The 13149-nt window shown below is 44.3% G+C and overlaps 1 protein-coding gene across 1 annotated transcript; it reads left to right on the top strand.

Moving 5' to 3' along the window:
* The first annotated feature begins 367 nt into the window (after positions 1-367).
* Positions 368-12871, top strand: LOC136479537 (uncharacterized). The gene is made up of 6 exons (XM_066477375.1): positions 368-483; positions 6411-6518; positions 10631-11229; positions 11474-11686; positions 12348-12424; positions 12821-12871. Exons 2-6 carry the CDS (start codon positions 6466-6468, stop codon positions 12869-12871), a joined length of 993 nt encoding a protein of 330 aa, XP_066333472.1. The 5' UTR covers positions 368-483; positions 6411-6465.
* The last annotated feature ends 278 nt before the right edge of the window (positions 12872-13149 follow it).

Here is a 13149-nt window from a genome sequence, read left to right as displayed (position 1 = left end):
ACGGTAGTCCACCAGGACCAGGCAAGAAGGCACATTGAGATGAAGCTTCCACGCTTTATATTCCTCATGATGGTATTACCTTAGCAAGTGGTTACGCTTTTCCTTTGGATAAAGCATCTGCATACTCATTTCTGAATTAGTGTTCGCTACCTTTACTCTAGCTCTGATATGATGATAACGTAAGACAGACACATTGGGCTAGCTTGACTCTGGAATAGGCGAATACGTTCCTTACTTGTCCATGCATCCAGCTCAAACTAAAGCAAAACAAAATCCACCTCACAAGATTTGGTGCGGCATATAGTTCCTTGCTGGCTTGCTAGCTTGACTCCTTGCTAGCTGCGTGCCTTTGATGGTGCTGCATATATTCCTTTCCTCGACGAGCTTGGCCGTTGCTTGCTTTCTCTTCAATCACCTCATCTCTCATTTCATCTCGCATCGACAGTCTCTCCATCAACAGAAAGACGGTTCTTGTGGATCCAGGTACCACTTCCTTTGACTCATTTGTTTAAGTTATTATTTGTATATCACAATTCACAAGGCCACCATAGTATTGGAGCTAGAGTTATTGGTATCTCGACTCATCTAAAACTATGGTGTTCTGGACATAGTTGTGGTCCGCTATCTTCTAACAAGAAATGGTGGTGTCATTATGAAATTGTCTTTAGGTCCCTGAAAGTTTGAATGCAACAGCGTCACTGATAAATTTGAGTTCTAAAAAACACACATCGACACGAACACAAGAATCATTTTCTTCAGGTGAAAATAACATCCGTGTCCCTAGCAGAATGTAAAAATGGTGTCCTGCGCTAGCACCCATATTTTGCACCTTATTAATTTCCCTTTGTGATCTGATCTCACCTTGACCTTGTCCATGCCACCCACCACCCTCGCTCACCAATATTAGACCACCTTTGTTTGGCATGCCCCTTGAGGGCTCCTATGTTCTCATGTGAGAGTGCCAGGGAGCATCCAGCATTCGCAGCGTCGAACGAATGCGCCGCATGCTTTCCAAAACACCTACCTTAATACAATGTTACAAAAGCCTTTTGCCTATTCAAAGGAATTGATGTGTTTTATTACATTCAATATATAATTCATGAAAAATGTTTTTAAAGGTTTTAGGCTACATTATTCACAAGAGTCTTGAGTGAGGAATCATTGATGTCACTAGCATAGATATGATGGACATGCTGTGTCATTGTCCCTTGTGTTCTTAGTAATTTTCCATTGAATTTGTACAAGCCATTGATGTCAGGTGACAGCACTCCTAAGTCCTAACACTGGACCGACCCTGTTCTAGAAAGGTTTATGAATGGTGTTAACAGTTGGGTGCCGAAAGATTTATGTTTTCAAATTTCATAGCTGGAATCAATCTAAGATGATTCTTCAGTGGCCAAAAAATGGACTTCGCTATTGTTTCTCCCTCTAGTCACTACCACCAAAAGGAATTTAGGAGACAGTGTCTCTAATTAAGGGAGGTAGGCACATCTAGCGACCGTGGTCAGGTGGCCTTCAGGAAAGTGCCGGCCTCTAAAATCATTTACAGAGGTGGGCGTCCTAACACGACCGCCTCTAAAAATCATCGAGTAATAGAGATGGCTGCCTTTGGACGTCCGTCTACAAAAATTGCTATTAATAGAGGTAGCCATTCTAAGCTTACATCTCTAACAAATAATTTTATGATGAGGAAGTCTTAAGATGATCGACCGTCTCTGTAAATAGTTGCATACATAAATAATCTGTAACTTTTCCATATGTGTTGGGAAATCAGTTCCCAGCAGGGTGCAATGGCAGGGGCCTTCACCTAGGCAGAGGCTCCTAGCGAAGGCTAGGGAGAGTGTGGTCCGGACTCAGAATGTATTCACCCACCCCTTTACATAGGGTCTGGCTCCCCCTTTTTTGGAACACTATCCACTGGATTGCTACTTTACATCTCTGCCTTTGACAGCTGAGGTATATCCCTATGAATATTCCTATGCAAGCATAAACTACCAAGGGCATTTCTGGCATTCCTCCACCTCAACCGCCTTTGCTTCACGGGCCTCAGCCTCCGGCACGCTAGCGGCCCATCTATGTCGTATAGGCTCCTCCCTTGATCGGGCGGAGGCCTCACTGATCCTATCGAAGCCTCCGCCCTGGATGCCTTCCCCTTCGCCCTGATGCCTACGCAGTCTGCCTGGGCCTTCGCCTCCGCCTTACAGCCTTCAAATAGCATTTGATCGCCAGTGACGGAACCAGCAAAATGAGAAAGGGGGGCCAGTGTGGCCAGACAAAATACAAGGACCAGCAAAGTGTATATATATATATATAATATAAATATCCATATAATCATAGTTTTTGTTGTGCAACACATAGAAGTGACTCTTTTGTAAAAGAGGATAAAAGAAACTTACTTTTTTTTCATTTGAGCCTCACTTTGCGCGTCTTCATAGCATAGAAATCATCTATAATGGCATCCATTGTGCATTGTATTGTCAGTTCCTTCTCAATATAGATTACCAAACAATCTCTCAAAAATGCATCTTCCATTTTATTTCGAAGCCTTGTCTTGACAAGCTTCATTGCAGAAAATGCTCGTTCTGATGTTGCAGTTGAAACCGGAAGAGTAAGGACAAGTTGAATTAACCTAGAAATCAAAAGGAAAGGGAGAATGCATCGTGTTATTTGTACAAAAACAAAATGATAAATAGTAGGAAATAGGCAAATAGTATACCTGTCAATCAAATAATTGTCCTCTGATTTTTTTGTTTCTACGAGCCGACGACAAAGATCACCTACACTTGTTAAATCCTGAAACTTCGGATTGGTAGGCACATCAAGCTCATAATGTTGTAATTGGCATCTCAATTTAACTAGCTATTTCTTGATCTGAAAAGTCGGCAGGATAAAACTTTGAAGCTAAAGTACACCCATCATCAATCTTGAATGAACTGAATGAATCTTTAGGATCCAAACTAGTACACAAAATGAGAAGCTCAATTGCTTGTTCACTGAACCTAGAATTTAGCTCTTGCAGTTTCTGATCAACTGCAACTATGAAAACATCATATCTGTAGTGATGCTCAACTGTTGTCTCACTACTTAAACGAGATCGAATATAATCAGCATAGAACCCATTCATATCTGGAAGAGTAATGCCTTGTTTAGTACAAAAAGATGTCACTTCTTCGAGAAGTTTGCTCCAACCATGATCTCTGAGATTCTGAATTAATCTTTTTTGTGGTGGCAACATCATCCATAGCATTTACAATATCTTGAGATTTCTGTTGTAACTTTCTGCAAAGAAGATCTGTGATTCCCATCAACTCTTTCATTAGATGTAAAATAAATACAAAGTCAAATGACATCATCAATCTAACAGCACCAGCAGCCTTCCCCCGTACTGAAGCAGTACTTCCAGGACCTTTAGTATTAGCAATATATTTAAGTACTAAATAAGTAGCTTTGTATACTCTCAAAAGGCTACAAACAGAATCATAATGGGAGCTTCACCTAGTGTCACCAGACCTCCTTAATGTTCCAACTTGGTTTGCTCCACTTGCAGTTTCTAAGTCACCAAGTTCAATAAGACGTTCCATTTCAGCTACTTGATTAGCATGCAGATCATCATTTCTCACTACCGGATACAGGAGCCCCCAAAACACTCGGCAAACCGTTTGCCGAGTGTTACACTCGGCAAACGACACTCGGCAACTGGTTTATCGGCAAACGCTGTTTTGCCGAGTTTTTTTCGTCGGGCACTCGGCGAAGACTTTGCCGAGTGCCCCAAAAACACTCGGCAAACATTTTTTGAAAAAACTAGAAAAAAAGCATCAGCCACCGGAGGAAGAAAGGGCACCGCCGGATCCGGCCACCCCACTCGCACTGGCGCTAGGCCCGCCACCGGATCCAGCCTCCCCCCGCCGCACCACCACCAGAGGGAGAGAGAAGAGAGGGTGACGCCGGAGGAAGAAAGGGCGCCGCCGGATCCGGCCACCCCGCTCGCACCGGCGCTGGCCCGCCACCGCCGCCACCGGATCCAGCCTCCCCTCGCCGCTCCACCTCCGGAGGGAGAGAGAAGAGAGGGTGCCGCCGGAGGAAGAAAGGGCGCCGCCGGATCCGGCCTCCCCGCGCCGCTCCACCACCGGATCCGGCCTCCCCGCGCCGCTCCGCCACCGGATCCGGCCTCCCCGCGCCACGCCGCCACCGGATTCGGCCTCCCTGTGTCGCACCACCACCGAAGGGAGAGAGAAGAGAGGGCGCCGCAGGAGGGAGAAAGGGCACCACCAAATCCGCCCTCCCCGTGCCACGCCGCCGTCGGATCTGGCCTCCCCGCGCTGCGCTAACACCGGGTCCGGCCTCCATGCGCCACGCTGCCACCGGAGGGAGGAGAGAGGGCGCCTCCGGAGGGAGAGAGACGCCATGCCATGGATCCATGCCGCGCCCACAATGCCGGGCCACCCCTCCACCGCCGCCTGGGGTGCGCCGCCGGGGCCCCTCTCAGGATCTCGCCGTTGGGGGAGGGAGGGAGGGATATATATATATATGTTCTAGACATGTTTTCTACTTACCCGAAAGTGGTGGGCAGCCAGGATACACCCATTTCCCTTGTTAGGAGTTGGGTACGTGGTAGCAAGGAGACTTAAGAGCTCATTGAAGCTAGTGTCAGACCAGCCATGCCGAGCCTTCAACATCAACACCTGGAGGTTAAAACGCAGCGCCGTGCTCTCCTTCGGACTGTCCTTATAGAGAGGATCAACTGCCGCCTACTTCATCTCTCTGAAATTCTCCAGCCACCTCGGGCAACCAAACAGAACATCGTCTTCATCGAGGTGGTTAACTAAACCCTCAAAAAGCTGCACATCCTCGGGTTGCTTCACAGTAGCCTCCTCACCATCCCCACCACCACCGTCGTCGTTCGCCATGTCTTGGAATAAGTCCTCTATCGTGATGTAATCATGACCACCATCATCGTTGCCCGCTGCTACCGCTGATGATGATGAGATGGGTTCTCGTATAGGATCTGCATTCACCGGTACCGCTTTCATCGTCGATGAGTTCCCTCTAGATGCACTGCCACCCGCATCTACTTTTTTGCCGTGAAAAGTCCAAACCGTGTAATCCTTGACAAAACCAAACCTAACCAAGTGAGATTGCACCGTGCCGTCTTCGTGGGCTCTCATGTTCTTGCAGTGAGGACACGGACATATGGTTGTCGTCCAATTCATACTCTCACGGTGAGTTTTCGCAGCGGCAACAAACTTCCTCACTTGATCCAAGTACCGCGGATCATCCACTCTCGACCACCGATACATCCATTCGGACATGTCGACCATTCCAGCGAACCTTATACACAAGTAGCGAATAAGCAGAATTAGAAAGACATAGTGCCGCAGAGAAGAATACATCTAGATCTAAAGAAATAGAATTTTTCTCTCTCTCTCTCCTCCATGAAAATGCATCTAGATCTAGATCAAGAGCACCCAAATTGATGAAGAAGAGAGAGGAATGAGGATGGGAGAGCCTTTATCTAGAGTAGATCTAGATCTAAACAAATAAAAGTTTTCTCTCTCCTCCATGAAAATGGATCTAGATATAAATCTAGAGCACCCAAAATGATGAAAAAAAGAGAGGAAGGAGGACGGGAGAGCCTTTATGCACCTCTTGCGGTGTCTTCCTCCCCCAAATCCAAGGGATAAACCACCCCTCAAAGATTTAGTCAATTTTTATGGCAAAACCTGCCCCCCCCCCACACAACAAGATGGAAGGAAGACCCATGGGGAATAAAGGGGTTGGTGGCTGTGCATTTATGGAAGCGAGAATAACGGAGGCAGGCACGTTGTAGTTGCCCGCCTTAGTTAATAGATATTAACGGAGACGGACGGCTTAAAGCGTTCGCCTCCATTAATCTATTAACTGAGGCGGCCGCGTTACAAAAACCGCCTCGGTTAATGGCGGTTAACCGAGGCAGCCGGCTTAAGGCGCCCGCCACCATTAAATCTTAACCGAGGCGGACAGTTGGGAGGCTGGCCGGCCAGGGTATAACCGAGGCAGGCATAAGGGGCGCACGCCTCGGTTAAGTTTTGGGGGGTGTCACGCATAATCAATCTTGTAGAAGTGAAAAGTAGTACAAATTTTCTCTAACAATGATAACTATCTGTTGGTGATCTGTTTAGCGATATTTGGAACCATACTACAGATAGGAGAAAACTTTATATGTCAAACACATATAGGACTAGCAACTTTTTTTTAATATTTTATACAAACAAATAGGTGTATAAAAAAGTATCATAGCTAGGGCAGTATATATAGATAATGTTCTTTCCAACTTCCACATATAACCTTTCGTAGTCCTCTTCATGATTTTGTTGATTGTTGAATCGATTTGGTCCAGAGAAACAAAATGATTACAGCTTTGGATGGTTCAGGTTGGACTAAGCATGCATGGCTGAAAGCAGATGGGGCCGAAGTCACCGAACCTAGATGGAGAGAGAAGTCTTTTACTTGGTTGATAGACTCATAAATGACAAACGAAGGTGTGTGATCACACTCTCACTGCTTTTTTTTGTAAAGTCTGCCTGATGAAGCCATGATATAGGGCAACATATCAGGTGCAAACCAACCAACCTGTGTAAACTTGGAAACTACCAATCAGGACCACTAGATGCTAATCCAATGGATGGGATGAGAGGTGGGATTTTTTTACGCTTAAGCCCCCCACCCGCCGGCCTTTTTTTGCGCTTAAGCCCCCTCACCCTATTCATTGGATCAACATTAAGTGGTCCTGATTGGTAGTTTCCAAGTTTGCACAGGTTGGTTGGTTTGCACCTGATATGTTGCCATGATATAGAGGTTGTTTGGATTATGGCCTATAGGCAATGCCTAGCTAGGCAAGTGATCCAAACCTAGGCATACCAAATCAAATGACCAGGGGTAGATTCTTCCTAGCTGAGGCAGCCTGACATGGCCGCCAACCAAATAGCCCCATAATGCTTGCAAGGATTGCTCCTCAAAACATGGCCACACAAAGTTAGAGTAGACACCTCAAATACCTAGAAACAAAACATGCATGAAGACATTAAGTACCTATGTGCCACTACTAGTCCATAATGAAGATATTCATTAACAAAACATTAAGAATTCTTTAAAGAAAATAATTGTCAACAATTAATATTCAACCCAATTCATTAAATAAATTATTGTAACCCTGTCTATCTCCCGGCAGATGCATATACCTAGATCCAACTTAATCCACATACAAAAACTTGTAGATAAAAATCAAGACACAGGGGCAAAATAAGTTAAGAATCTTGTTCCCCTACTCAAGTTACTCTAGGAACTCCAAAGATTCATCTAATTTCCTTTATAATTGTGACAACCATGCAAGAAGAGAGAGAAAGCAAGAAACCTAATTAATCAAGTAATATAGCACTAAACTTCAAAATGATGTTTGTTTAGAATGACATTAACATAGCTTCTAGAGTCACCTCCTTGGAAATCAAGAGCGAAACCACCCCCTTAGATGTAAATTTTAGGGTTACTCTTGGAGCTCCCTCTTCTTCCTCCTCAGGCTACAGTTCTGTCTTGAGAAGGAAGAAGGAGGTCTTTATATTATGGGACCCATTTATGGAGCTGGCTAGTATTCCTAGCCACCTCCAAAAATAACCTCCAGTTTACAAGAGGCACTTGTTTCCGGTAGCCTCTGAAAATGGCTATTCAGAAGATGTCATGATTTCCAACCAACTCTAAAAATGGGGGCCATATTTACAAGAGGTTGGCAATCCTACTAGTAGCGTCCAGAGACCAGTAGACTCCATTTCTTGATGAAGTGGTTCACGACCAGTAGCATCAAGACACTCTATGTGTTCTTCAATTTGGTGAATTTGTATCCCCAAACCTTAGAGGATTAGATCCTGGTGGTTACGCTGTTGTTTAATGTTGTGGTTGCTGGAGTTCACTCGACGACATTGATGGCAAGTCATAACATGAAGCTCTGATTACTAAATGATAAGAACTGACGGACGGAAGGGTATGTGGTGGTGGATTGTATAAAATCTAGAATCACTTGAAAATCACTCAACAAGATCAACTACCAATGGAGATTACTCTATGGGTTTCTCAAAGAAGAGACATGCTCAATTCCATAATGCATCAATATCAAGTACCCTAAAATGATGGATTACATGGATCCTTTGTACTAGAAATTATCCCTCCTAGTTGGGTTCCATTATCTAATAAAGAAAGTAACATGCCTCCTAGTTGCGTGTGAACATAAATATAAATGCAAGTAGATGGAGGGACATCTTAGTGGAGTATTTGAGGACTCTGGTGCAGCCAACAACATCCTATGCAGCTTCCACTAAAATAGTCACAATTCCTAGCTCGGAAATTTAGTACGCACCATTTGTTGTGCTGGAAACTAGAATTACATATCTTCCCAATAATATAGTATATGATTGTTGAAACCATCGACAATACTGTCAGCATGCCACAAAATATGGCCAGCAGTAATTTTTGAGAAAATTACCTATATGGCCCCGTGAAACTCGCACAATTCTAACATGGCCTTGAAAACTTCAAAGTTCCTTCGATGGCCCTGTATTCGAATTTAGTCACGCTACCATCACTTCTATAAGAGGTCATCGTAAAAAATGTGGGCCTGAAAGTGACCAAAATACCCTTGTCACTACAATCATTGACTCTCTCCCTAGCCTTTCTGCATCCATCTGCTGGAACACTAGATCACGACCACCAGGGGAGAGGGAGGGGAGAGGGGTGAGGGGCGCGGCGCGACTAGGGCGGTGGGGTACGCTGGCGCGTGGCTGGCTGCAAGGAGCGTCTCCAGCTCTAGGGCGGGCGCTGCCAGGGGCGCCAGGCCAGGGTGTGTGGCCGCCAGGCCAGGGCTGCACGGGCGGCCATTGGGAGGGGTGCCACCTCCAGTGGTGGGTTTGGCTGATGATCTCCACGCCCTGCTTGCCTCGAAGAGGAACCTCTAGTACCAACCATCCTGTCCAAGACACATCTCCAATTATATATGTGTTAGACAAAATGAGGCAAACCGGGTCAGAATAATGCATTCGCACTAGGAACAAATTTCAACATGCTTAAATTGGATCATCATATTCCACACATAATGCATCATGACAAGGGTAGACAAAGGCCATAATTAAACACCAGCTTAACACTACCATCCCAGTCTCAACTTAACAACGCACAACAAAGATACATGATATGAGTGCATTTGCATATGCTTGTACGCACACTAGGGACAAGCGATCGAAGCACAAACAGTTTTAGTTTGCAAAATATGCACTCTACTCAAGCCTACTAACAGTACAACACACCAACATTACATAAAAGTTTTGAAACTAAAGCAAGTCGAACTCGCAGTTACATATTATCATAGTGTTTACACTCCACTCTTGGAATCGGAAGTGACTTGAAATGTCGGGTCCAAGGGCTCATAGGGTGGCCTCCGAAAATAGACTGGAAAGTGATTCATCGGAAGCAGATACGTCATCGGCTAACCGTCATATCCTGGAGCTTTGGGGTGAGTGAGAGATACCGATTGGATACCAAGCAAGTCTTCCAGTGTCCAGGTAGTAGGAGCAAAGCGTCTGACTTGAAGTCCGGCAATGCAGGATAGCCAAGCAGCGCACAGCCCCGTGTTTAATTGTGGATCAATTATAATGCTTAAATAATGCATATTAGCATAACAAAATTATGTGCAAACTTTAACAATATTAATATAATGTGGACGAATTTTAATGTCAAAATAAAACTTACAAAAAGGCAATGTCATAGAGGTAACGAGTATATTTTGTAACATCTCATGAAATAGTCATATAAGGAATCAGTTCATTTTCATAACAGAGGTATTCTGGTCTTTTCACAAGGCACTTAACGGTGTCCAAAAGTGACGGTAGTGTCATGTAGGGAACTGAAATTCGAATACAGGGCCATAGAAGGAATTTTGAAGTTTTTTGGGCCATGGAAGAATTATGTGAGTTTCACACGGCCATACAAGTAATTTTCTCATAATTTTTGCATGCTTCCCAAGGCCTTATTAGAGTGCATATGAGATATAGAGGTCTTGTCCTCAAGGACCGAGCTAGGACTAGGTTAGTTTGCTTTAATAGGGGGTCTCAGGCAGTGCACCCATGTTCTAGCATTGGCTGGTGCGGGTGTCTCCCATCATTTTTCATAAATGATGGGCCAGACCTATGGCACCATAAAAGAAGATTTTGTTCTCATCTTCCCTTTTTAGAGCACGTGGTAGACACATGTCTCTTTCGGTTCCACAATGAGCTCTCAGCCAAGCTCATAGATCAATACAATTCAAGTCAAGTGCTCTCAACCAAAATCAATGGCATGTCGATTGCAAGTATTAACAGTTCCAGAAAAACATTGTTCAAGTACATCCCATAGTGGAAGCAACTTACTAATATTTTGTGTGCTGTTGGTAAACATAGCAAGATTAATTTCTCTGTCAGAAAAATAAATTGAAGTACTAGAAATTTAGTTATGTTAATTTGATCACCAGACATAAACTTTCACCAAAATTTCGCATTTCTATTTACAACCAGACGATCTTGAGCACTGACCAGGCCTATACGTTTGTGCCCCCCTTTTTTTTCCTTTTCTGAAGGTGGGGTGAAGTCATATTCTCTGAGAGGCTTGGGTATTATACTCGATGGGCTGAAGTGCTAGCATTGGAAGAGATGGTGGAGGAGGGGAGCAAGGAGCACCCGCTGCTATGGAACGTCGGAATTGGACCTGGAGCTTCATTCGTGCGGACCTTCACTAGGCTCTTGTTCAATCGCACAAAGGACTTATATGGGCCCTATGACCTAATTGCACATGTGAGGCTCCCAACTGCCGAAGCACCAAGCAGCAGGATAGTCCAGCAGCACTGGTTAGCATTTGAGTTCTTCATGGAAATGGCAAGAACCCTCAAGATACAGCAACGACCTGACAACATCAAGGAGCTTCAGGAGCTCAAGCAACTTGCTGCAGAAGAAAGCTACTTCGGCTATGGCACAATCTCCAACAACCTGATGCTCCAGGCTTTAGGGAGAGAGTACATTTACTACTTTGGATCAGATTCGTCCCTACGGTCGGACCTGAGCTATGACCATCAACCTTATAGTTCTCCAATACTAGAGTTGATAAAAAAAGCAATGCAAGGGAAGAGGCAATTGCTGCTCGTAGAGACCCTGCATGTTCCCGTCTCATTAGACGTGTTGGTTGTCACAACCAAGGTTTTCATTTTCGGAAATTAAAATTTATCGGAGGTCATAGATAAAGAGGATAAACAGGATATATCGGAAATATCGGACCAAATTCAAATAAAATTTAATTTAAATTTAAGTAAATTTAAATAAATTTAAACAAAATTTGTACGAAAAAGATAGATATTTCCTTATCGGCACCTACGGATAAAGAGAATATATCGGAAATATCATGAGATTTCGGCTGATATTGGAAACCATGGTCACAACGGGCAGACAACGGCCGTCACCGTTTCATAGCCGGAGGTGGCTCATCTCAACCACTTCCAAGGATGTCTACGAGCAAAGCAGAGGCGCCAGAGGTCTTGATGATCTCCGTGGCCTTCATTTACATCCAGAGTACTGCTATGCCCCGCCGTATGACGATCTCCGTCAGCGAGATTGGGCCATGTTGATCAGGGTTTGCAATACCGGTAAGAAAAAAATTTCGGTCCCCAGCGATAAATACGAAATTTCGGAAATATCGGTTCAAATTTAAATAAATTTAAATTGAGTTTTAAACAAATTTGGCATCATTTCACTAGAAAAACTCTATAATCCATCATCCATCATAAATTTATATAACATCGACGAAATAACATAATATATCACAGAAGTAGAGCCGCGGTAATACAGTGTGCGGACGGTGGGCGAGCTGCATATACTAGTGCCGTCCAATGTGTGTGAGAAAATTAAATAAATTTGAAGAAATTTAGGGCTTTGATAAGACTAGATGATATGGAGGGTCATTTTAGTATGGTTTAGTGTAATTTTAGAGTGAAAGATGAATTTAACCGAAAAATTTTGACCGATACAAAAAAATTTCGGACCTCAACGAAAAAGGCGATATTTCAAAAATTTCGACGATATTTCGCCGAAATTGTAAACCCTGATGTTGATAAAAGAGGCCTTATGGTTCCATCCATAGCACACTCCACAAGCAAGGGAGACTAGGACTTCTGGCTCGATGTAGCTCAGCACTGATTATACTATGGTATCCTCTACCATCCGCTGCAAGACGTCAGGCAAGCTATACATCTGATGAGCTGGTCCGCTGTTGGGTGGCTGAACGCTGAAGACCTGATTTGTCAACAGCAAGGCCCACTAGGATACCAGAATCCACCACCCAGATACAGTGCAACTACTACAGATCTGCATATGAAGCTGGAAAGGTGGTCTATAGAGCATTGCAAGAATATTCATTACTATCAAACTATTCTTCTGAATCAACCTCCCTGCAACCTGTCATTGGCTTGTCAAAGTTAGCCGAGGGTGTACCCCAACTAAGAAAACATGAACTAATTCATCCTGAGAAGAGCAGCCAACTAAGATGAGTCTCATTTATGAATGACGATGGTAGGCACGTAAGCTGGAATTGGGAGCCGAGGGAACCAGGGGGAGATACAACGATGACAAGCCTTATTTTGCGAGGTTGCTCAAATCTGTCAGAATTTCCTTGGATATATTGCTCACCCCACAGCTCCGTGTCCTTGATTTGTCCTACACACTATAAATTCACTTCCTCCTTCCTTTTCCTGCCTACTGAATCTCTACTTGCTTTCGCTCAGAGGCTGTTCTCAGCTAGACAACTTATTGTCAACACCGCCACCTACTTCTGACAAAGAAACATCACCACTTGCTCATCTGGAATACCTTGTAGTCCTTGATATGAAAGGGGTTCCCTTGCTTGAGCTATCGAGACAAGATGGCAGCAATAAGAGCAATCTGCACTACCTTGATCTATCTGGCTCAAAGTTCACCACCCTACCTATACTGAATTCTTCTGTGAAATGGCAAGCCTTGAGGAGCTCATTCTCGGTAATTGCACAAATCTCAAAGAGTTGCCTCCTTCCATGGCTGAACTGTCAAATCTGTTGGTTCTTCATGTTGAGGGGAC

The sequence above is a fragment of the Miscanthus floridulus genome, chromosome 9 (assembly GCF_019320115.1).
Source record: "Miscanthus floridulus cultivar M001 chromosome 9, ASM1932011v1, whole genome shotgun sequence".
Classification (NCBI taxonomy): domain Eukaryota; kingdom Viridiplantae; phylum Streptophyta; class Magnoliopsida; order Poales; family Poaceae; genus Miscanthus; species Miscanthus floridulus.
This window is presented reverse-complemented; position numbering and strand designations above follow the sequence as displayed.